The 22,922-nt window shown below is 65.6% G+C and overlaps 2 protein-coding genes across 7 annotated transcripts; both read left to right on the forward strand.

Moving 5' to 3' along the window:
* The first annotated feature begins 1,519 nt into the window (after positions 1-1,519).
* SEPTIN5 (septin 5) lies at positions 1,520-9,719 on the forward strand. 6 transcript variants are annotated; one of them, XM_081251842.1, is made up of 12 exons: positions 1,520-1,619; positions 1,778-1,788; positions 6,025-6,121; positions 6,224-6,310; positions 6,549-6,672; positions 6,751-6,885; positions 6,991-7,108; positions 7,197-7,298; positions 8,096-8,192; positions 8,277-8,412; positions 8,530-8,632; positions 8,741-9,719. In XM_081251842.1, exons 1-12 carry the CDS (start codon positions 1,577-1,579, stop codon positions 8,795-8,797), a joined length of 1,110 nt encoding a protein of 369 aa, XP_081107968.1. In that variant the 5' UTR covers positions 1,520-1,576; the 3' UTR covers positions 8,798-9,719. The 6 variants fall into 6 exon arrangements, with proteins under 6 accessions (XP_081107968.1, XP_081107969.1, XP_081107964.1 ...); XM_081251839.1 differs by lacking the exons at positions 1,520-1,619; positions 1,778-1,788 and adding exons at positions 4,949-5,418; positions 5,589-5,651; XM_081251843.1 differs by lacking the exon at positions 1,778-1,788 and having other exon boundaries at positions 1,521-1,619; positions 6,219-6,310.
* A 171-nt stretch (positions 9,720-9,890) lies between these two features.
* On the forward strand, positions 9,891-11,004 carry GP1BB (glycoprotein Ib platelet subunit beta). The gene is made up of 2 exons (XM_081252886.1): positions 9,891-9,975; positions 10,211-11,004. Exons 1-2 carry the CDS (start codon positions 9,966-9,968, stop codon positions 10,816-10,818), a joined length of 618 nt encoding a protein of 205 aa, XP_081109012.1. The 5' UTR covers positions 9,891-9,965; the 3' UTR covers positions 10,819-11,004.
* The last annotated feature ends 11,918 nt before the right edge of the window (positions 11,005-22,922 follow it).

A 22,922-nucleotide genomic window follows, 5' to 3' on the forward strand; every position in this document is an offset into this window, starting at 1 on the left:
GGACCTTAGTTCCCCAACCAGGGATCAAACCAGCACGGAGTGAAAGTACAGAGTCTTAACCACTGGACCACCAGGGAAGTCCCTCAGTACAAAAATCTTAATGTGCCTGATTACGGGGTGCAGCCCCAGGGTCCAATGAGGTATCATGTAATGTATGAGATGTACAAAAATTCTGAATTCCAAACACATGTGGCCCCAAGGCCTGGGTGAGGGGTGGGGGCAGTGGACCGTCCCCATACATTGCAGTGCTGGAGCAGGCGACAGTCTGGTAAAGGGAAATGGGCTCAACCTGGCACCAGGATTTCGCAGAGTGATGGTGCTGCTCTCGTGGCTTTTTCACTTAGAGGTGAAACAACTCTGCCCAATGCTGGTGCTCAGAGGTGGAGGAGCCCACAGGCCAGCAGAGGGAGGAAGGGGTGCAGGAGGGCAGGGAGGGACGGGGCTTCCTGCCTGTGGAGGGGGCAGCAGGCCTTCTCCCACACAGGACCCTCCCTCACCTGGAAGCTGGTGACCACTGGCCCGACTGTCACTTTCTGTGGGACTGAAAGCTCCAGACGTGCCTCCTGGGGGCACTCTGGGGAGGTCCAGGCCAAGGGCACCTGGGAGTGTGGCAGTGACCGAAGAGACAAGAGGCACTTATGCTGGTGAGTCCTCAGCTTCCCATCTGTAAGTGGGGTGCAGGCCATGACCTGCCCCGCCTTCGCAGTGCCCTGGGGGGCCCCCTGCAACCCTTCTCAGGGTGCTAGCAGTCTGCCTCTGGGTCTGCAGAGCAGAGGGTGCCGAGGTGAGCATTGGGGGCGCAGGCCTCAGGTTGGGCCCATCCTGTCCAGGATGGCGGCTCATTCCCCACCAATAGTCCTGGACAGGGGGCCGGCTAACGGCCCAGGTGTGTGGGCTTGCAGAGCTGCGCGCACAGCACCGAGCAGCTGCAGGAGAGGAGCTGGGGCTGGCCCCCCGCCACGCATCAAGCTTTCCGCACAGTGACCATCACCCTTCCTGCCACGGCCAGGAGCAGGACTCCCCAGGCCAAAGCCTCCGGCGTCCATCCTGATGAGGTGAGGAGGGGCATCCACTGACCTCAGTGGGCAGAGCATGCCGGTGGGGGGGGGACCCCAGGGGCAGGCTTTACAGGCGGGCCACACCAAGGATGGCCAGAGGTCAGGCCTGGACTGGGGTCCCACGAAGGCAGAGGAGTCAGCCCGGGTCTGGGCAAGGGGGCGGGTTGTGGGCAGGGACGGGGTGGAGGGCGGGGTACGTGGGCAGGGGCCCGGCAGCGGGGAGGGGAGGTGGGCAGGGGGCGCGGCCGCGGCGGTGGGTGCAGAGCGGGTCTCGCGGTGTCCGGGCGGCTGAAGGCGAGGGCGTCGCCCCAGGCAGCGGGCGCGGGGTCTGTAGGGGCGCCTGGGTCCCCGCCCCCGCTGGCCGCGCCGGGTCGCGCGTGGGCGCGGCGGGCGCCGATTGGCTGGCGGGAGCGCGGGCGGGGCGGGCGGCGGCGCGGAGCGGCCGGTCACCCCGCAGCCTGGCCTCGGCCTCCGCTCGTCGCCGCCCCGCCCGCGCGCACGTCCCCCCGGCGGCCACCATGAGCACAGGCCTGCGGTACAAGAGCAAGCTGGCGACCCCAGGTGAGCCCGGCGCCCGCCCGCGCGCGCGCGCGCGCACTCCTTTGTCCCCGCCGCCCGCACGCCTCTCACCGTGTGTCTCGGTCTTTCCCCCGCCCGCCGGCCTGGGCCCGGACCCCGACCCGACCCGACCCCCGACCCGACCCGACCCGACCCCGCAGAGGACAAGCAGGTACGTGTGCGCCGTCGCTGACCCGACCCGCTGTCACCCATTGTGCCACCAACGCGCGGCGCCCCAACGCGACCGCGCCCCCGCCGGCCGTCACCCCGCTCTGTCGCGATAACCGATGACCGATTGTCAGCCTGGGCAGTGCCGCCAACCCGGGTCTGCAGAGGGGAGGAGCGGCCGCAGTGCCTCCGGGCCTGGCTCCTGACCCTCGAGGCATGGCGTGCGCTCCTCCCCGATGGGGGATGGGCCGGGTGCCCCTCTCCCACTGGTCCAGCACCAGCCTCTCCTTGCTGACCTGGCCCGTGGCCGTGTGCTGGGGGTCCTGTGTGAGGCCATGGTCATGAAAGGCCACGGGCTGGGGGAGGGGTCCGAGTCCACCAGCCAGGGCCAGTCCCTGAGCAGCCCCACAGGGGAGCCTCTGGCCACCCCACCCAACTTCTCTGCATCTTATGCCTCCTCTCCGCACACACCAATGTGAGTGGGCTGATCTGTGGCCAGGCCTCTTCCCCAGACTGGGAGCCTCCAGGGCCTGGTCTGAGTCATCCCGGTGCCCAGCACCAGTCTTCAGATCTAGAGGGTACAAACTGATTTCTCAAAGGGCTAGCCTGGACCCCAGCCTCCAGGAATAGAGGGCCGGACAGGAGGCTGGCCTGGGCACTCGCTGTGAACCTAGCTGAAGTCAGGTTTAAACAGCTAGGAGACCCCAAGAGGGCGTGGGGGGGGTAACCGGGGGGAGCTGGGGGTTCTGGGGCAGCCCTGCTGGGGGCCTCTCTGGCTTGACCTCAGCCATGTTTAGGGCAGAAAAGAAGAGCCCAACTCTGGCACCAGGGTGGCCTTGGCAACCCTCATCTGGGATGGGGGTTCACACCCTGGGTGGATGCTGGGTGGAACCCAAAGTCTTGGCCTAGGTGCGGCAGGCGGGCCAGGAGTGGCCCAGCAGGTGGGGTGGGGGCTGGGAGTCACTCCTGCCCAGTGCCAGGCCCCTAGCAGGGATACGCCCCACCCTGGGACGGGTGAGGCTCACAGGGAGGGGCCGCGACCACCTCACCCTGCCAGCAAGGGGCTCCCCAGGGAGCCTGGGCTCAAGAGCTGCCTCCCCATTGTGGTGGGTCAAACAATGAAGGAGATGCAGGGACACACTGCCACCAAGCTATTGTTCAAGGGAGAGAAAGAGCGAAGGCCTGGGAGACCAGCCCCCCCCTTCTCCTGGGCCTGCGGGCACTCAGGGACCCCCTTGCTGAGGCCCGAGCCCCTTCAGGCCTGTCTGCCCCTCCTGGAGCTCAGCTAGGACCAGCCTTACCTGTCCCCTGCTCCCAGGACCAGAGGGAGAGAGCATTATGCGGGTGGGGTGTGGGGTCCCCTGGGAGCAGGGCCAGGGAGCCCGGTGTTTGGGGAAGGCTCCGCATGGGTCTGGGGGAGCCGGAAGCCTGCAGTAACTTTGCTGTTCCATTGTTGGTGTTACTGAGCCTCAGCCTGTCTGCACTCTGGGAAAGGGGGCAGGGGAGCTCTGTGGGCCCCCTCTGTGCCCACCCATCTCAGACTGTGGGGAGGGCTCTGGTGGTCCTCTGTGCCCCCTCCCCCAACTCCCACCCCACCTCTAGCAGTGGTGGGGCCTTCATTGGCTCTGGCAGCTGGGGTGATGATTCTAAGAATGGAAATGCCTCGAGAGTGTCAGGCACCAGGAGGAGGTGGGGAGGAGGTGGGCGCAGCAGCGTCTGTGGCTCGGGAAGTCCTAAGGAGTATTTGTTGTGCCTCGGGGGCCAGAGAAAGGGAGTGGAAAGGCCCCTTCCTTGGGGATACCCCAGGGAATCCCCAGGCCCCATCTGGACGAAGTCAGGAGACAGGGCAGGCAGGCAGGGAGCTGGTCTTGTCCCCCTGACCCGGACCTCCACTGAGGCTGTGCCTTACCGATGGGGAAACTGAGGCCTTCTGGGGGCAACGAGCCCATCAGGCACCAGGCTGTGGGGTGCCAGCTCTGTCTGTCCTCCTGGAGATGCCCTGGGCCCGAGATGTCAGCCTATCTGGGCAGGAAGTGGGCCGAGGGGGCCATGTCTAAATTGGAGCCGGGGGTGGAGGCTGGGTGGGACTCAGCCCCAAGGCCCCTCGCAGGTCCGCGTGGTGGAGGGCTGGGGCCAGCACGGAGGCTTTCTCAGAGCCAGGGCTGGGGGCGGGCTGGAGAGCTGGGGCCTGTGGCTCCCCCCCACCTCTTCTCGGATGAAAGGCTCCCCTGTTCCCAGCAGTGGGCCCACCCCTCCTCCCCAGGTGCCAGCGGCCTCCAGGCCACACAGCAGCAGCATGAGCCTAGACAGGGGGACAGAGGCCCCTTAAGCGGGGAGCCAAGAAGGGAGGGCCTAGGTGGGGGAGAACTGTGGGGCCTCCCGTTCCCAGTGACGCACAGTCCAGGGACACGTCTCTTTGGATCCCCAGCTCCTTTGCAGGCCTCCCTTGCCACAGGGCTGGTGCTGGCTTGTTCAGATTCTGGTGGGTCCTGTGGGCAGGGTCAGTGAGGAAGGGTTTGGGGGCTCAGGAGACCCCTGTAGTCCCTGGGGTGGCCGCACAGGTGTGAGGGCTGAGCTGGCTGGAGCCCTCCAGGCCCTGTGTTGCCCAGTCCTGTAAGTGAGAGCAGGGTGGAAGCTCAGAGGGAGTGTCCCCCTTAGGGGGAAGGGTTCACTCCAGCACCCCCTACCTCTGCTGGCAGCAGCTGTCTGGGGGCAGAGGTGGCAGCGCAGGGCTGGCCGGCGGGTTTGTGGAGCTACGCACTGGCCACAGCTTCCAAGTTTGCAGAGGTGGGGGTAGGGGTTGGGCATCTAGTGGTCTGATCGCTCCCTTCCCCCAACGTAAGCCTCCGCGGGCCTGGGTGGGGAGGTGGGCTCTGCCCTCGCAGGTTCCCCACTTCTCTCGGCGGCCACGGCGGTAAGAATTCTCCAGACACACGCGCACACACGCGAGGGGCGGGCCGTGCGTCGATGGGTAGCTGGGGGCGCCTCTGTGACACCGCCGCGGGACAGTAGGGGGACCGGGCAGGCTCCCGCGGGCGCGCGCGTGGATGGGGGCGTACTCGGGCGCCCTCTGGCAGGCGGGACGCGGCAGCGCAGATCCGGCCGTGGACCCGGCCCCCCCCGCCCACCCGGCTGTGCAGTCGCTGGACTGACGGCCTGAGCCGCGCCGCTCCGCGCGCAGCCGCCCGCCAGCCCGCCGAGCTGGGCCCTGCCCTCCTCCGCTCCGTGGCTCCGCCCGCGCGGCCCAATTTCCAGGCGACTGTCTCCCGGAGACCGCGCGCTCCTCTCCGGCGCGAGGGCCCGCCTGTGCCAGGGGCAGGCCCGCCTGGGGCCGGACGAGGCTTGGTGGCCTTGGGGTCCCGGCATCGCGTGAGCGCCGCCCCTCCGGGCTTCGGTTCCCGCTCCCGCGTCCGTAACACGTAACCCGTAACCCGGGGGCGAGAACAGGGCCTCGGGGCCGCACAGCGCGCAAGCCCCTGGCGCACGGCTACGCCGGGTGGGCCTGACGCACACTGGGCCCCAGCGCAGTGGGCAAGGTCCCGGGGTCGCTGCGATGGACTCGCTGGCGGCACCCCAGGACCGCCTGGTGGAGCAGCTGCTGTCGCCGCGGACCCAGGCCCAGAGGCGGCTCAAGGTGTGTGTGGAGAGGGGAGCGGAAGGTGGGTCAGCTGTGCGCCCGCCCCCCGCGCCCGGACTGGGGATGCGACGGGGACCGCAGGGCCGGGGTCCTGGGGTGGGCGCCGGAGGCCGCGGGAGGCTGGGCGCCGCTGTCTATAAATAGCCCCTGCTCCGCCGTCGCCGCAGCCAGCCACCCCCGCGGCTGGATCGGGGCCAGACGGGGCCTCCCACCCCTTACACTCGGGAGGGGTGAGTATTGAGGCGGGGGCTTCTCCAGCCTCTGAGGGCCTTGGGCGTGTCTGAGGGGTCTGGGTCCTGGTGCCCTCTGCGCACCACCCAAGGGGGGACACTGCCTTGCCCGCTGTGCCTGCCACCCCCCTCCACACGCACACAGACTCCATCTCGGTCCCTGTGAAGCCCTCGCGGTCACCTCTACCCTCCACCCCCACCTGCCTTCCACCTCCAGGGCCTTTGCCCGCAGGCCCTCACCCACTTCTGCCATTGAGATGCCCCCTCCCTGGGGACCCTGCCCTGCTGCCCCCTGGCCTGAGCTGGGTAGGGGCCAAGGCACCGGGCTGCCCCAGGAACCCCAGCATGCCCCTGACCCGCCCGCCCCTGCCAGGACATCGACAAGCAGTACGTGGGCTTCGCCACACTGCCCAATCAGGTGCACCGCAAGTCTGTGAAGAAGGGCTTCGACTTCACGCTCATGGTGGCAGGTGAGTGGGCCGGCCTCCAGGGCGGGGGGGTGGGGCACTGGCAGCCAGGCTCTGTCTGGGGCCTGGGACCTGACCCAACTTCCTCACTGCACCTGAGGGCAGGGGAGTCGGGCCTGGGGAAGTCCACACTGGTCCACAGCCTCTTCCTGACTGACCTGTACAAGGAGCGGAAGCTGCTCAGTGCTGAGGGTGAGTGGGCCCCACGCGGCCCTGGCGCTGCCACCATCCCCTGCTGGGTGACCTCTCCGAGGGCTCCTTCCAGGTCCAGCCCTGCTCCTCTGTCCCCGAAGCATGGGTCTCCCGTTCAGGGTCCAGATCACCGCTGGGCCACATAGCCAGGGATGAGAACGAGGGTCTGGGCTGCCCAGGGTGGGAGTGAGGGTCACAGAGGCTGTTCCAAACCATCCCCCCACCCGCCCTGCCACAGAGCGCATCAGCCAGACAGTCGAGATCCTGAAGCACACGGTGGACATTGAGGAGAAGGGGGTCAAGCTGAAGCTCACCATTGTGGACACACCAGGCTTTGGGGACGCCGTCAACAACTCTGAGTGGTGAGGAAGCCCTGCCTGGTCTGCCCTGGCCCCCGGCCACCAGCCACCAGCCTGGCCTCATGTGCCCCCTGCCCCCAGCTGGAAGCCCATCACCGACTACGTGGACCAGCAGTTTGAGCAGTATTTCCGGGACGAGAGCGGCCTCAACCGCAAGAACATCCAGGACAACCGTGTGCACTGCTGCTTGTACTTCATTTCCCCTTTTGGGCACGGGTAGGTGGCTACCCCGGGCCAGGGGTGCGGGTCCTGCCCATCCCTGCGGCTCCCCCTCCCACCACCCCTACCCCATGAGCCCCTCGCCCCGGCTGCTTTCCACAGGCTGCGGCCAGTGGACGTGGGCTTCATGAAAGCCCTGCACGAGAAGGTGAACATCGTGCCCCTCATTGCCAAAGCCGACTGTCTCGTCCCCGGTGAGATCCGGAAGCTGAAGGAGCGGGTGAGCCTGTGCGGCCGCGGGGCGCAGCCAGGACTCTGGTGGGGCCAAGGGCACCAGCCCCTCACCTGATGGCCCTTGCCTGCCGCAGATCCGGGAGGAGATCGACAAGTTTGGGATCCACGTGTACCAGTTTCCTGAGTGTGACTCGGACGAGGACGAGGACTTCAAGCAGCAGGACCGGGAACTGAAGGTGAGGCTGCAGCACTGGTGGTGGGGGACCCAGAGGCCACTTTACACCAGGTCAGGAGGAGGGCCAGGGCCCAGGTCTGACCTGGGGGGCAGGAGTCTTTCGTCCAGGCTGTAGAGCCTTCACCTGGGGCTGGGGCTAGTGCGGCCCAGGTCCCCCGCTGGCTTGTGTAATTGGGTCCCCATGTAGTTAATAGGTCATGGAATGCTTGCCAGGATCTAAAGGCACAGCCACTGGCCAGGCCCCCACCCTGGCCCTTCTTTCAGCCCCCTCGCCATGCTTCACCCGCAGAAGGGCCTAGTCCAATGGCCCCAGGCCTGTGCATGTCCTGGCTCCCAGAATTCTGAGCTCTGGGGGGAGGGGGGGTGGCTTTGAGTGCCCCAGGGGTTAGAGTGGTGATGGCAAGCCCAAGCTGGGGACAGGTGGCCACCGAGCCAGGAGCAGTGTGGACCTTTCACCCCGAAGTCAGCAGGGGTATCACTAACAGAGGCATGGGCTCTGCCCTGGGAAAGGAATGGGGAGGCACTAGATGGAGTGGCTGTTGGTGGGGGGGGTATCAGGAGGTGGGGTACATCTGATGGGCACGGCCCAGCAAAAGCCCTAAGGTGTAAGCTGCACCAGTTCTGGCTTCAGCTGGCAACAGAGAGGCCAGAGGTGGGGACAACAGGGTCTCTTTGGGGAGAGGTTGTTGATGGTGATTCTGGAGGGGCGGACCAGGTGCTTAGTGCCCATGCCCCTCTCCCACCACTGACCCCACACCCGTGCTAACTGGGAGTGAGCCCTTGCACCTGCCCCCCCAGGAGAGCGCACCCTTCGCTGTTATCGGCAGCAACACGGTGGTGGAGGCCAAGGGGCAGCGGGTCCGGGGGCGCCTGTACCCCTGGGGGATCGTGGAGGGTGAGTCAAGGCCTGGGGCACAGCATTTGGGTGGGAAGGCTCCCCTGGGCCGGCACCTCACCCACTGCCCGCCCCTGCCCACAGTGGAGAACCAGGCACACTGCGACTTCGTGAAGCTTCGCAACATGCTCATCCGTACACACATGCATGACCTCAAGGACGTGACATGCGACGTGCACTACGAGAACTACCGAGCGCACTGCATCCAGCAGATGACCAGGTGCGTGACCCACCCGCCCTCGGACCTGCCCCGACCCCCACGCAGAGGTGTGGGAGCCACAGGGTATCGAGGGTCAGCCCAACCCCCAGCAGCTTATCCCTGGTGTCCACCCTGCAGCAAACTGACGCAGGACAGCCGCATGGAGAGCCCCATCCCCATCCTGCCACTGCCAACCCCCGATGCTGAGACAGAGAAGCTCATCAGGATGAAGGATGAGGAGGTTGGTAGGCAGCAGGGGAGGAGCAGGGGCTGGGGGTGGGGACAGGGCCAGGCCCGTCCCATCGCACTTCTCACCCCACCCTCTGTTGTTCCTGCCCCCACCCCCCAGCTAAGGCGCATGCAGGAGATGCTGCAGAAAATGAAGCAGCAAATGCAGGACCAGTGACCCCACCACAGCCCCACTTTTCCATGGATATACTGCCAGTTTCCAGGCTGGCCCTTCCCACCCCTGGACCCCAACTGGCCTGGACTCGACCCCGGATTCGTCTGGATCGCCAACAGGCCTGGACACAGCCCCAATTCCAGAGTGGCCCAGACCTGGACTTTTCCCTACTGTTCCTGAACTGACCCAGAGACGCGGGGTCGCAGCCCCCAGCCAGCCCTAATTTATTCTCAGCATCAGCCCCTCCCCTCATTTGTATCTGCTTCCAAGGGGCCTGGACAATGGCCCCCACCACCAGCCCTCTCTGGCCTTGGGGGAGCAGGAGCTAAGTTGGGTGGTGACTTCTGAGATCTCCCCCCAACCCAGAAGGTCACAGCACTTAGATTCCAGGCCCTACTCAGATGGGCGGGTAAACCAAGGCAGAATAGGGGAGCAGGTCCGCGGGATCATGGGCCTATTCCCTGCCCAGTGCTGCAGAGTGAACTTGGGAGCCCTCACTTTGTGCTGAGGTGGGCCAGGTCCTTCTTACCTCCTCACCCATTCACCAAGTAGCTCAGCGGGCAGGTTGGACAGCCGAAGCAATTAGGATCCCTCCAGACCTTAGGAGGCCAGCTGGCTGCTGGGGAGGAATAATGGGGCTGGGATGCTTGTAAATGCCTACGCCCCTCCCCCGCGGCCATGGCCCGGCTCCAGGAGCAGTGGGTGGTGGGCAAACTGGCAACCCCCATCCCTGGACCACCCTTCCCTGTTGGTCGCTGGAGGCCTGTTCCCCCCAGCAGCACTGTTGCCCCGGGTTCCTGAGCCCTTGGTCCCCCATCCCTCCACCCGCATGATCCCTGCCCCCAAGCCCCATTCTCCAGTTTGTTCAGTTGTGAATGCTGCGTCCTGTCCTGGTGACAGGAGAACAATGTTGGTGAACGTCGAAGAGGGTGTCCGAGTGCTCCGTGCGCCCCTGGGAGTGAGTGGGGCGGAAGCCCGGTCGGCCGGCAGCCTGGCGATAGCGCTCTATCTGCGCTGCCGGCTTGGCCTACGGGTTATTTCTGAAGGGCGACGGGGCTGTGGTCGGTTCGGCGGGTGCGCCGGGGCCTGGCAGGGGCGGGGCGGCTTTATCGCCCGGTTCTGCGGCTGCTGCCTGGCGCTCCAGAGCTAGCTGGACCGCTGTCCTCTCGCCATGGGCTCCGGTGAGTCTGGGGTCTGCCCGGGCCCGGCCGCTCCCTGAGTAGAATCCGGTGGGGAGGTGCTCTGTCCTCTGGGCTGTAGTCGGGAGAGGTTTGGGTCAGACTTCGAGGGCACTTCCAGCCGGTGTACCAGGCTGTCGGGGTGGACAGGCTCGCGGGTGATGGGGGGCACGCGGGTGCCCCGGGACCCCGCCCAGGAGCCCCAAGGGTCGGGCTCACCGCGGCGCTTCCCTTCCAGGGCCGCGCGGGGCGCTGAGCCTAATGCTTCTGCTGCTCGCGCCGCCAGGCCGCCCGGCCGCTGGCTGCCCGGCCCCGTGTCGCTGCGCGGGGACGCGCGTGGACTGCGGGCGCCGCGGGCTGACGTGGGCTTCGCTGCCGGCCGCCTTCCCGCCGGACACGACCGAACTGGTGCTGACGGGCAACAACCTGACGGCGTTGCCACCGGGGCTGCTGGACGCGCTGCCGGTGCTGCGTGCCGTGCACCTGGGCGCCAACCCCTGGCGCTGCGACTGCCACCTGGTGCCGCTGCGCGCCTGGCTGGCAGGCCGGCTGGAGCGCGAGCCCTACCGCGACCTGCGCTGCGCCGCGCCCCCCGCGCTACGGGGCCGCCTGCTGTCCTACCTGGCGGAGGAGGAGCTGCGCGCCGCCTGCCCGCCTGGCGCGCTCTGCCGCGGGGCGCTAGCGGCGCAGCTCCTGCTACTCTGCCTCGGGCTGCTGCACGCGCTGCTGCTGGCACTGCTGCTGTGCCGCCTGCGGAGGCTGCGCGCCCGCGCCGCGCGCCGGTGGCCGCTGACTACCCCGCTGGCGGCGGAGCCCGCGACCCCCGAGCCGAGCGACTGGCGCTGAGCCATGCGGCCGGCCCACTGACGGCCCCCGCTCCGGCCGCGTCCTCCGCCCACACGATCTCCCAGACGCGCCCCCCCGCGGCCGCGCGCAGGGGCCCCACTGCTGCGCGCGCACCGCTGGCGACACGCACACACACCCTGGACCTGGATGCCGAAGCGGGCCCGGGGCGAGCCGCTGCCCAGACCAGTCGAGCCCCCCACGCCATCTCCAGTGCGAATAAACCCTGCTCCCCACCCGACCGATCTCTGCACCGTGCGACTCGGAATCCCCCCCTCAAACCCAGAAAGAGCTCCGGGGATGATTCAAGGGGACACATCGCATGTTCATACACCCAAAATCACCTTCTGGTGCGCGCACAAGGTCTGGGAGTGAACTCACCTGCCACCAACTCTCCCAGAAGTTCTAGTGAGAAGGCACAGAAGAGCTGGAAGTACAGTGCTCACACTGGCGGGAGTGAGGACACAGGGGACAGTGAGGACAGTGGACAGTGAGGACACTGTGGAGCAGTGAGGACACTGGACAGGACAGTGTGGGGACGGTGAGGACCCCACAGGAAGTGTAGTTGCCAGAAAGAGCAGATGCTCAGAGTGGCGGTTTCCGGGAGTCAGTGAGGGTCTTCCAGGTGGCTCTGAGGACAGTCCAGGGTGTGAGGTTTCCCTGAAGGCAGTGACTGCGCCACACAGGCAGCTTTCAGGGTATCAGGGATGCACTGGGGATGGTGAGGGCGGTCGGGTGGCCCAGCAGATGCTTCCTGGGCATCTGAGCGAGAAGCTCTGGAGGGCAGGTGAGGAGGGGGCAAGCGTTGTGAGCTGGGGTCCACGTAAGTTCCCTGCAGGGGTGAGGAGGCACCTGGGGTTGCAGGGTCTCTGAATTGTGTCCTCCACCTGGCTGCCGCCTCCTGCAGGAAGGCACCTCTGTTTCTCAGTCCCTGTCTCCCTGTCCCAGCCCTGGACCCAGGCTGAGCCACCGGGGCCTGGAAATCCTCTGTGGGTGTCCCAGTGAGGCTCAGGCTGCTAATGAGGGCCTGGCGGACCCAAAGAGGGGCTGATGCATTTCCCACTATTGGGGTCCTGCTCCCACCCTAGATGTGGCCCCCACCTGTCTGGCCCTGTGAACAATGAAGGCTGCTTGCTGTTCACCCCAAACAGGACCCTGACAAGGAGCCTCGGGCCTGAGCCCCAGCTGCCTGGCACAGGAAGGCCCCCGGCTCCTCTGACCGGGTCGGGGAGGCTGCCACTGACACGGCCTTTGTCCTGGCCTTTGTGGGACAAGACAGATGGCCCTCCGGTCAGCCTGATGCTATCTCAGGGCTGCCGGTGGGACGTGAGGCAGGAGCCACCCCCTCCTTTGTGGGCAGGTGCATGGCATCCGGCCCATTGTGGGCTGCAGTTGACTGTCTGGCCGTCCATCCAGCCTTATCACCACATCTGGGACAGCGGCCCCTTTTGTACAAATAAACTGCCACCCTACCTCCCCCAGGGAGTGTCCCAGAGCCCCTGGTGGGGGTCAGAGGTAATAGTCATTGTCAGAGCAAGGTCCACAGGCCACCCCCTAAATTCAGCCCCAATGTGGTGCAGGAAGGGGGTGTCACCCCTACTTTCTAGAGGAGGAAACCAGATCCCAGAGGAGGGTCTCCCTGCTGGGCCCCAGAGCTTTCTCCATGGCTGCACTGGGAGCAGAGCTGAAACCAGGCCCCTGGGACCCACTCTCCTCCTCACTGAGGCCTTTGGGGGGCAAATGCAGGGCCCAGAGAAAGTGGCCTTGGGGTCCTAGGTGACCCCAAGCAAAGAGAAGGAGGCCCCCCTGGGCCATGGGACAAGGTCCTAGCAGGAGCTGTGAGAAGTGGTGAGCAGGAGCCCAGCTCCACAGTCAGTGTCCTGCTGAGAGGGTGGGCATGAGGGCCCTGAGGGCCAGGAGATGCAGAAGGCTGGAGCTTCTTTGAAAGAGGGAAAAGGCTGGCATCACAGTGTGGTCAGACTTAAGGAAGAACTTCCCACTCAGACAACGGGGCAGTGGAACCACATGGTTTCTCCAGGCTTGCCCCTCCCTCTTGCCAGTTCTCCATGATTTTGATGGGCTCCGGCCAAGGTACTGACCACAGGGGGATGCGGGCCTGGCCTCGCTGGCTGACCTGGCCCAGCCTGCTTGGAGCCCCCAGTCCCAATCCTGACCCTAAGCTGACCCTCCACACACTAACCCTGGGGCCTCAGCCTCCAGAGTGTGGGGAATTGGAACAGTCCCAGCTCAGGGACACTGAATGAATGGCCCTGTGCATGGATGGGGAGTGGACACCCCTCCCCCAGCTCCAGGGCCTATGGTGCCCCTCCCTCCAGCACTGTCCTCCATCTCATGGATGACACACCTGCCCCAGGGTCCCTTCCCCACTGATAGGCTGGTCCCGTCTGGGGCCTCAGACTCCTTCCAGATGGGAACAGGTCAGGGTCCAACTCAAAGCTCTGCCAGGGCTTCCCTGGTGGCGCAGTGGTTGAGAGTCCGCCTGCCGATGCAGGGGACATAGGTTCGTGCCCTGGTCCGGGAAGATCCCACATGCCGCGGAGCGGCTGGGCCCGTGAGCCATGGCCGCTGAGCCTGCGCGTCCGGAGCCTGTGCTCCGCAACGGGAGAGGCCACAACAGTGAGAGGCCCGCATACCGCAAAAAAAAAACAAACAAAAAACAAACAAACAAACAAAGCTCTGCCAGCCCCTCATACCTGCAGCCCCCAGGCTGGCTGATTCAGGGCCCCCTGCCCTGCAGCCCCAGGATCCTCCGACCACAGACTGGCCCCCCAGCTTCCCGGGGGGTAGGGGTTGGCCAGTGGTGTGGCTCCCAGGACCGCCAGCCTTAGATCAAGGCCCAGCCCTTCCCAGGGCAGGCATGACCTTCCTGCTCTATGTCCTAACTATTCAAGGCCTCCACTCAACATGTCCTCAGCAGGGCGCGTTCTGGCCCTGCTCTGCCCCGACACGTGGTGCAGGACCCTAAGGCTGCCCCGGGGCTCAAACCACATCCTGGCTAGTGAGCGACAACCGAGGGGTTGCATAGAGTGAGCCCCGGCAGGGCCAGACGGCGGCGCAGTTAGACAAAACCCTGACCTGCGCGGGGAGCCTTGGTGTTTTCATCCCTGAATTGGGCTGATGCCTGTGTCTCGTCCTCCCCGGGCGCGCGACCCCAGCCCGGCAGCAGAGGGCGCTCGCGACCTGCAGGAGAGCCTGTGCGGGGCGCCCGGGGCGGAGGGGCGCAGGGCGCAGAGACACCAGGCTCGTCCGGGAGCGGTGCTCAGAGCAGGACCTGCCCAGGCTGGAGGGGGCGGCGGGCCCCGGGATCCGCAGATCGCGGCCGTGGGGGCGGGGCGGGGAGGGGGAACGAGGGGACGCCCCCGCCCCGCGCCGCCGCCGCGCGCTGACAGCCGGTCGCGGGGAAGATAAGGGACCTCTTCCGCCGGAGGGGAGTCGGGGGGGGGGCGGGTCAGCCCAGGTGAGCCCTCTGCCCTCCACCGCTTTTTAGCTCCGTAAACACTTATTGAGTCCCTGCTGTGTGCACCGGGCGGACGGGGGTTGCGAGGCCGCGTGGAGGGGACCGTGAGAGGCTGGCTGGCTCCCGGATGCCCAGGGAGTGGGACATGGGATCCACCACCTCCTGACCAACCTGGTCGCGGAGTGCGGGTCCCCCGTGGGCGCCTCCTGCCTGCGGAGGGGCCGGCCGCTCGCTGGGCTTGGACTCGAGGGGCCCACGCGGACGAGGCCCTGGGAAGGGCTGGGGGCCAAGCCCTGGCCATGATGGGGGGTGGGCGCGCCGCCCAGACAGAGCAACAACACTGGCGTGGGTGGCGGGGCCCTGGGGGCCCATAGCTCAGCGCAGAGTCTGCGCCCACCCCCAGCGTTTCCGATGGAGGACAGGCAGCGGGTGATAAATCACCAGCTCCCACCCCCACCCACCGGTGCTGCCATGGAGAAGGGGGGGCTTCGAGCGACAGAGACAGAGCCCGAGGCAGACAGAGACAGGCCTAGAGACAGAGACAACCTCAGAGACAAAGGCAGCTACAACCGCCCAAGGACACTGCCAGGTCCCCTTACCTCCCACCCCCAGACCCCCCTCCACCAGGCCCATCTGGAAACCAGCTGAGAGCCACCCCACCCAGCCTGCCAACCCCCAACAAGGAGGAAGAGGAGGAGGGAGCAAGGACTTTGCAGCCATAACTCCCCTCCCCCGGAGGACCATAAATCAGCAGGGGGCTCTCGGGAAGACCTCCCCTCCAGGTTGAGGGGGGTCTTTGGGGTCACTGGCCCTGGTGACTGGGCCTGGCCCTAGCTGTATCCCTCCCTCCTTTAACAGTCCTTAGGGGATCCCCCTGCTCCAGCTCTCTCTTTCTGCAGCCCAGTCACAAACCCAGAGCTGTCTACACCCAGTGCTGTCTACACTGGATGCGCAGTCCATCCTCCCTCTTCTCTCTGTCCGCAGACAGGAAACGTCTGCAGGGAGACGTCCTGTCCTATCAGGAGACCCTGGGCTGGCCCTGCAGGAACTGGGGTCAGCGGTCCTCCCCAGCGAAGCCTCCAGGGGGTCCCCTCTGCCCCAGGGGAAATGCTATCTGTCCCTCCTTCCATCCTGCTTTCCTGTCACCACCACTCCCAGCTGCTGAGGGCCAGCTGGACAAAGGGTGCTGAGAGATGGGCCAGGTGGGCCCCCGCCACAGGTGTGAGCACCCCCTGGGGTCAGGCGAGGCTTGAGAGAGCCCACAGGATGCTCCCAGGACCTGCAGGGTGGGCCCAGACCCCAATCCCAGCCCGACCAGCCTCAGCAATCCCTGCCCTGGGCGTCTGTCCTGCAGACAACCCGCTGGACCCATGTGGCAGAGATAAGGCCACCTATACACGGGGAAACCCACAAACATCCACCATGACATCTTCCCTGGCTTGTCTCAAAGAGTGGTAGGGGCGAGGACAGGGACTTTCTTGTCTCAAAAGATCTTCGGAGCTCTGGCAATTCTGTGCCTGAGAGAGGCACTGAGTGTCCTGGGGGCTGGCCTGGGCCTCGTCATGCGGATGGTCCCCTTGACCCTCAGAACAAACCCCCTGAGCCCTGGGACGTCAAAAGCACTGACCCGGTGTGTGGAGGTGGGGAACGGGAGGGTCTCCTGGAGATGTCCAGGAGCTGCCTCACAGGGGAGGATCCAGAGAATGCAGGGGCAGGAGGTGCGCTGGGCTCAGCCCGTGGGAGGGAGGGGGTGCAAAGGCCCCCTCCCCCGAGCATGCTGGGGGAGGGGGGACGCAGTCCAATCCTTCATTCATTCTCAATTGTTCTCCCACCCGTGCACCCATGTGCACCCCTGTCTGGAGGCTGCCGGCTGCATGGGAGAGGGCTGGGGTGCAGGGCCCTTGGTCCCCAGACCTCCACCCAGCAGAGCCCCCCACCCCCCAGCCCAGGTGCTTCTCTCTCTGCCTCTGTGCCAATCACACAGGACCCTGGGACCATCCCCACAGGAACCCTCAGAGGTGGGAGGGGCTGGAAGGGGATCCTTCAAGCTTTACCTGATGGACTCCCGTGGTGTGGGCATACGGACCCCAGGGGAAGTAGAGTGTTCCCATGGCAGCCACTTCTGCCCAGGTGTGTGAATGGGCCGGGCATGCCCACCCCTGAAAAGGAGGCTACAGCCTGGAGCTGGGGGTCCCGGCAGTGTGGGCATCACCCTTGGAATTGTATGCCCTTGGCCTCTGAAGGGCTTCCTGTGGGCGGCCTTGCTTCTACGTAGAAATCTATTTTGATGTGGTTTGTGTTGGGGAGTTTGCTTTTCTCTGTGCTTTGTTTACTTAAAGATGCTCTTGAAGAATTCCAGCCGGTCTGCAGATACTGAGGAAAGGGCTTCTGTCTGGGCAGGGTTGGGAGGGGCAGGGTCCCTGACAGCTGCCAGTCCCAGCACGCCCACCCATGCCCTGTGCCCACCAAAGGTGTACCAGCGACAGACCTAGAGCAGGCAGGGCCCCGGGGATGCCGCCATCCAGGGATGTCACACAGAGGGGCAGTTCAGGAGGCTTTATGAGAAAAGTGGGGCAGACATGTTTGTGCGGCCCTGGGTCTCCTGGCACTAAATGCCTCACCTGGGCAGACACTTCTTTGTGAGTCCCTGGTGGGGAGGTCCCTATTTTATGGGTCTTTCTGCTGCAGACCCCTCATCTGGGGCCTCTGCTCTGCAGGTCTCTTCTCTGTGGGTCTCTGGTGTGGGAACCTCTGGCAGGGGGGGATCAGTGCCACCTCTCCTTATTTGGGGTGACATGGCTCTGCCACAGTGGCCTCTGGGTCATCCGTCAGACCCTTCTCCCTGGGCTGAGGATCCACTGCCACCAGAATCCCTGGGGCCCACACTCCTGAGCCTCTTGTGGCGAGGCCAGCAGGAGTGACTGGAGCATGACTGTGTCCCCAGATCATCCATGGACAGGTGGAAGGGCATCAACGGCTAAGGCTGACCTGCAGCCTTGACTCCGTGAAGTTCCCTAGACCTCTTCAGCAACGCCGTTGTGAGTCCACTGAATCCTCCCTAAATCCTTCCTGAGTCTCCCAACCTTCCCTGGGCCCTCCGGGTCCTCTCCAAGTGCTCCCTGAGGCTCCCAGACCCACCTGCATCTCAGGCTTGGGCTACTGTACCCGGATTGGTCCTGGCAGGTAACTGAGGTTGGTGCCAGTGGAGCCCGGAGCCTGGCACAACCCCACAGGGTCCTGGTAGACAAGGTGGGTGGTGGGCACAGTGGTCTCAGGTGTGGCAGCAGGACCATGAAGGGTCCTCCTGAGTTATAGCCTCACTCCATTAGCGCCCGCGTCTGGGGTGTGTTCAGTGGCTGGACAGGTGGTGCCCCTGGGCCTCAGAGACAGTCAGAGCAGGTGGGCCCCAGGCACGAGTGAGGCGTCACCACCCCATACCTGTTCCCAATCCGCCTCCTCCCAATTCGCTCGCCCTGTGTCCTCCCCATGCAGCGGCCCGGGTCCCCTCCACCAAGACACTCCTTGTGGGCTGTCTGGGGGTGAGGGAGACCCTGCACAGAACCTTACGTGCTCTGGGTGGCAAGCCGTGTCTCTGAGCTTCCAGGCCACGTCCTCACGTGTGAGTGTGCGTGTGTGGACGGGAGTTGGATGGTCCTGACTCCCTGAGTGAGCGGGTCCACGTCCTCACACCTCCCGCGGGCGCACGTCCCACCGGCCCGCCGTGCCCCTGTGTGCCCTCGGCCGCCGCCCCTCCCTGCCTGCCGCGCCGTGTGTACACAGGCTTGTTTTCCCTGCCTCGCGGGCCAGGGGTGTGCTCGTAAATCGTGCAGCCGATGACACATTTATCCCGCGGGCTGCTGGCGGTGTGAATTTATGGCTGCCCCTCCCTCCTGGCCGAGGAGGGACAGGGGCCCGAACACCCCACAGGCAGGCACTTACGGGCCACTAGGCCAGCCGGGCCATTGTGGGGGCCACCAGGAGGGACTCAGGAGTGCTCTCAAGATCTGGCCGGCTCAGAAGCCCTGCAAAGTCAGGGGACAGATGGCAGCTGAGAGGCTGGGTGGGCTCTGCCTGGGTACAGGCTGTGGTCAGGGCTTCTAACCTGCCCCACCTCCGCCTCCCACCTATGAACCAGGCGGGACAGGAGGGGCTGCTTCCCTCTGTGTGGACTCAGCCCACCCACTGCTACTAGGCCTGTTGGAGGCATCGAGGTTCGGAGAGGATTGTCTGGAAGGGTGGGGACCCCAAGGGCAGCTGGGGCTGCCTACAGGGAGGGGGGAGGTGTGGAAAGTCAGGACGGGGGGCCCAGAGCACCCCGCCCTCCTCCTCCTTGTAAAGATGGGGAAACCGAGGCCGAGTGAGAAGGGCCCAGATTCCTGCTTCCCAGCATGCAATGCGGGGGTCCCAGGCGCAGCCCCCTCCCAGGGCCCTTTGTCCAGCGCAGTCTGCGCATTGCGGGGGCAGACAGGTCCGAAGACGGGAGAGACGATGGAACAGTCAGGTCCCCTTCGGCCACAGCGGGGGATGGGGGCCCACTGCCTTCCCTCTGTCTGTCTGTCTGTCTCTGAAGGGGGTCGGGTCTCCAGGGGCCCCTCTGTCGGCTCTCATGCTTGCCCCCACTCTGGTCCTCGGTCCCCCACCCCCTACCCGCCGGCCTGTCAGGATGAGCGATGGCAGTGCCCCTCCCCAGGCCCTCAGCCCCAGGCCGGTTCCCGCTCATTAGCCGCTGACACTGTTTGCTTTCCCGCCCGGGAAGCCCACCCCCGTCACAGGCCATTTCTCCTGGCGCCCCCCACCCCCGTGGGCCTGCCCGGGGGTCCAGGGTGCCGGGCGGACCTGCGTTCGGCTCCCAGAGAGATGGCCAGACACAGCCCAGCCCCACCCTCACCTGCAGGCACCAGAGGACAGACCTGAATGCAATAGTCAGGCCACAGTGAGAGTGAGACTGGGCCATGCCTCTGAGCCTCAGCTGGCCCTGCGGTGACACTCGGGCTGGGTCTCTGGTGACAGGCTCACACTCCCGTCTCTGTCTCTCTTGATCATTCGTCCCTATTTCTTTTTTTTTTTTTTTTTTTTTGCGTTACATGGGCCTCTCACTGTTGTGGCCTCTCCCGTTGCGGAGCACAGGCTCCGGACGCACAGGCTCAACAGCCATGGCTCACGGGCCCAGCTGCTCCGCGGCATGTGGAATCTTCCCAGACCGGGGCACGAACCCGTGTCCCCTGCATCGGCAGGCGGACTCTCAACCACTGCGCCACCAGGGAAGCCCATTCGTCCCTATTTCTGTCTTTGGCTCTGGTCTTGCCCCCAGCCTCACCCCATGGAATGACCATTGAGCCACCATCCCCATGCAGAAGGCACCTCTCTACCTGGTGTCCCTCTGTCCCCCAAGCAGCCCTGGCACACAGTGTGTGGGTCAGAGGGTGAATCTATGATGCCAAGGCTTGGGGAAGAAGGCAGGCAGAAGGGTGACCAGGGCATAGCTGGGGGTGCCCCCTGGGCCCTGCACCCCAGCTCCAGAGGGCTCCAAGCAGGGGAGGCTGCAGATGGACCAGGGTTGGGGGGTTTGGCGTTGGCTCAGCCTCCAGGGCAGCCTTGGGGGCACGTCGGGGGTGGCAGGCCGCTTGCTGGCCCCCCTGCCCCCTCTCCATACCCTCCCTTAACGTCAACCCCCACCCAGTGTGGCCACAGCTGGGCGGCATCAGGGCCTACAGGCCGGTGGCAGCCAGTCTTTCACTTAAAAATGTGTTTGTGATTTTGGCGGCGGGGCAGATAACGGTGACGAATGGCCCGCCGGCCCCACGGGGCCCCCAGCCCATCTGGTTTGACTTTGGCCTGTCGTAGGGTGCCCCGGGGGCCCCACCCCTGCCCTCGGGCAGCACCCTCTGAGTGAAGCCCGGGGCCAGCGTGGGCAGCCCTGACATACCTCTAACCTCTGCAGACATTGGTCCCTCTGCTGGGAACACCCCTGTCCTCCAGCGAGTGTCCCACCGGGGCGACCCTCCTGCCCCGGGCCCGTGGGTACTGGACACTGGCCGGTTCGGTGTAGAGGCCACGCCCTGATCAGCTCTCTCTCCTCCACGGAATGGGGAGCAGTGGGCACCTGGCATGAGGGTGATGGAGGTGGAGAGGCCCGTGGAGGGGGCAGGGCAGCCAGGGCGGGGCCTGGCTGCCTGGCCCGACGGGCAGCGCATGTGGTCATCGTCAGGAGGGATTTCTGACAGGCCTCCCGACCCTCCCGCAGCCGCTGAGGCCCCCAGACCATCGATTATCCCTGGAGGGCAGCTTCCGGGTCCAGGCCCGTGCTCGGCTGGGGGGCAGTGAGGTCGAGCCGAGCCCCTCGGCCCAGCCCCTCCCTTCCACCCCTCTCTGGGCTTCTGGAGCGGGGGCAGAGGTGGAGGGCGCCTGCTCCTCCCCCCACAACCATAGGGGCACCCTGGGCCATCTCAGCCCAGGCCCTTGGAAGCAGCCGGACATGTGGTCGGGGTCCACGTGGTCAGTGCGACCCCAGAGACACGGGCTCCTGCATTCCCAGCGAGCCTTCCCGAGCCCCCCTGCCCAGGTTACAGACAGGGGTTGGACCCTGCTCTCAGTGAGGAGATAGGGGAAGGGGGCGCTTGGAGGTGCCCCCACCCATCTCAGGGGCGGGGGGGTGGAGGTGGGGGTCGGGTGGGGGAGGACATTGCAGGCCCAGGAGCAGAGCTGGGGGCCATCCCAGAGGCGCAGCCTAAACTGCTCTGTCCCCAGGAGCTGCATCTTCCAGGCGGCCCTGGGTGGGGACAGCTGGGGGGAGGGAGAGGGGCGGCGCTGCATCAAGACTCCTGTCCCCTCCCTCCAGGCCAGAAAATCCCTCTCCCTCAGTATCACATTGTTGAGAATTAACTTTGTTGAAATAAAAATTGGTCTTGGTATTAACTCGGCCTCGAGGATTTTCTCTGGGATCCTGGAGGCTGCAGAGGGGTCAGACGACCATTCCCAGAGCTGGCTGCTGGCTTGGGTTTCAGGGGCGCCAACGACCTCCTAAACCTCTCTGGGCTGTAACTCCCTGCCTCTTGGGGACACGGTTCCTGGGGCTGGGGGGAGGGAGGAGCTGCTCTGGCCCTGCCTCCCCTGACCCTGGCCATGAAGCCGGACAGCATGGACAGCGAGGATCTTGGGGGTCCGGCCCTGGTCCCCCCGACCCCTGATCCTCCCCACCTCTCCCCCATCTCTCCACATCACTTGGCAGCCGTGGCTGATGTCCACGGGACTCCTCCTCCACCCTCAGGGTTCTGCCACAGCCTCAGTTTCCCCCCCATAAAATGGGAGGCTTGGCCCAGCCTGGGTGTGGGAGGCCCTGCAAACAGATGGGCAGCCTGGTGGCCAGACGCTCAGAGGTGGCCCTTCTGGGAGGCGAAAGCCCCGATGTGTGGCCGTGGCCGGAGTCCTCTGGGGGTGGGGACGGGGAGGGGGCGCTGAGGGCTCATGGCCGTTCACAGCCTCAGCCTCAGATGGCATTTGGCGGCCAGGCCGTGCACATGGCTGGGGTGTGAGGACAGAAACATGGGGTCACCCAGACCAGCTCCCCGGGAGGCAAGCAGAGACATGCGTACCACTGCAGCCACCAAAATGGTGTCTGTCTATACCCGCGCAGACCTGTGTGCAGCTGATCCGAGAGCCGCTGGGGGCCTCACCTTTCACATGGCCCCCTCTGCCTGGTGCGTCCCCCTGGGGCCTTCCACTCATCTGGAGGGTGTGTCTACCCACAGGGATGCTGAGCCCAAGGACAAGAGCAGGGGATGGGACAGGCTGGGAGGAGCCTGCTGGGGCATCCAATTCTCCCCTCCCCCATCCCCCCACCTTCTGACACAAGGACACGTCTGTGCCCTCATAGTCGGGGGGTAGGCAGGATTTCCCAGCCGGTGGTCCCCTCACAGCCTCGTCCGACCACAGCCTGAGCAGTGTGTTTTGGGGGGTGGGGTGCAGCCTGGGAACAGGTTGGGATAGGGGCCTGGGAACGAAGGCGGCGGCCCCTGGGGACGCTCGAGCAGGGCCAGCTGTTGCTGCCTGGCTCCAATTCCCGCTCTGTGCCGAGGCTGGTCCCCCGGGCCAAGGCCGGTGGTCTGCCTGGGAGGGAGTGGGCAGGCTGGGGGGCCTGTGCCTTCTTCTAGGTGGTGGTTCCTGGGACAGCAGAAGTAGGAGGGAGCCACCTTCATGCTGTACCAGTCGTTCAGAAGGGCTCCCCTGTCCCCCAAGCAGCAGGTCCTGAAGCCTGAATCACCCGAGCCCCCCACCTTCACCTCACCTGGAGACTGGGCCGACCACCTGCCGGAGCCTGTGTTCCATGCCCCTCGGGGCCCACTCCCAGGGCCCTCCATTCTACTCCCCAAGCCTGGCCCCAGCCTGAACACTCCAGTCTGGTCCTTCTGTCCAGGGAGCCTAACTACCAGGACCAGGGCCAGCCTAAAGCTCCTACTCACCCTTCAGGACCCCATGCAAGTGTCCCTGTCCCTGGAAGCCACTTGAATGCTGGGCCCAGCACCAACCTGGTGTTGTCATCTTTTCAAGACTCCTTCCTAGTGGCCTTGCCCCTGTCCCAGGGCTGGACGCCAGGGTGGACACACAGCTCCATGGCTGAGAGGGAGAGGCT

The sequence above is a fragment of the Mesoplodon bidens genome (genome assembly GCF_964165515.1).
Source record: "Mesoplodon bidens genome assembly, chromosome: 13".
Classification (NCBI taxonomy): Eukaryota; Metazoa; Chordata; class Mammalia; order Artiodactyla; family Ziphiidae; genus Mesoplodon; species Mesoplodon bidens.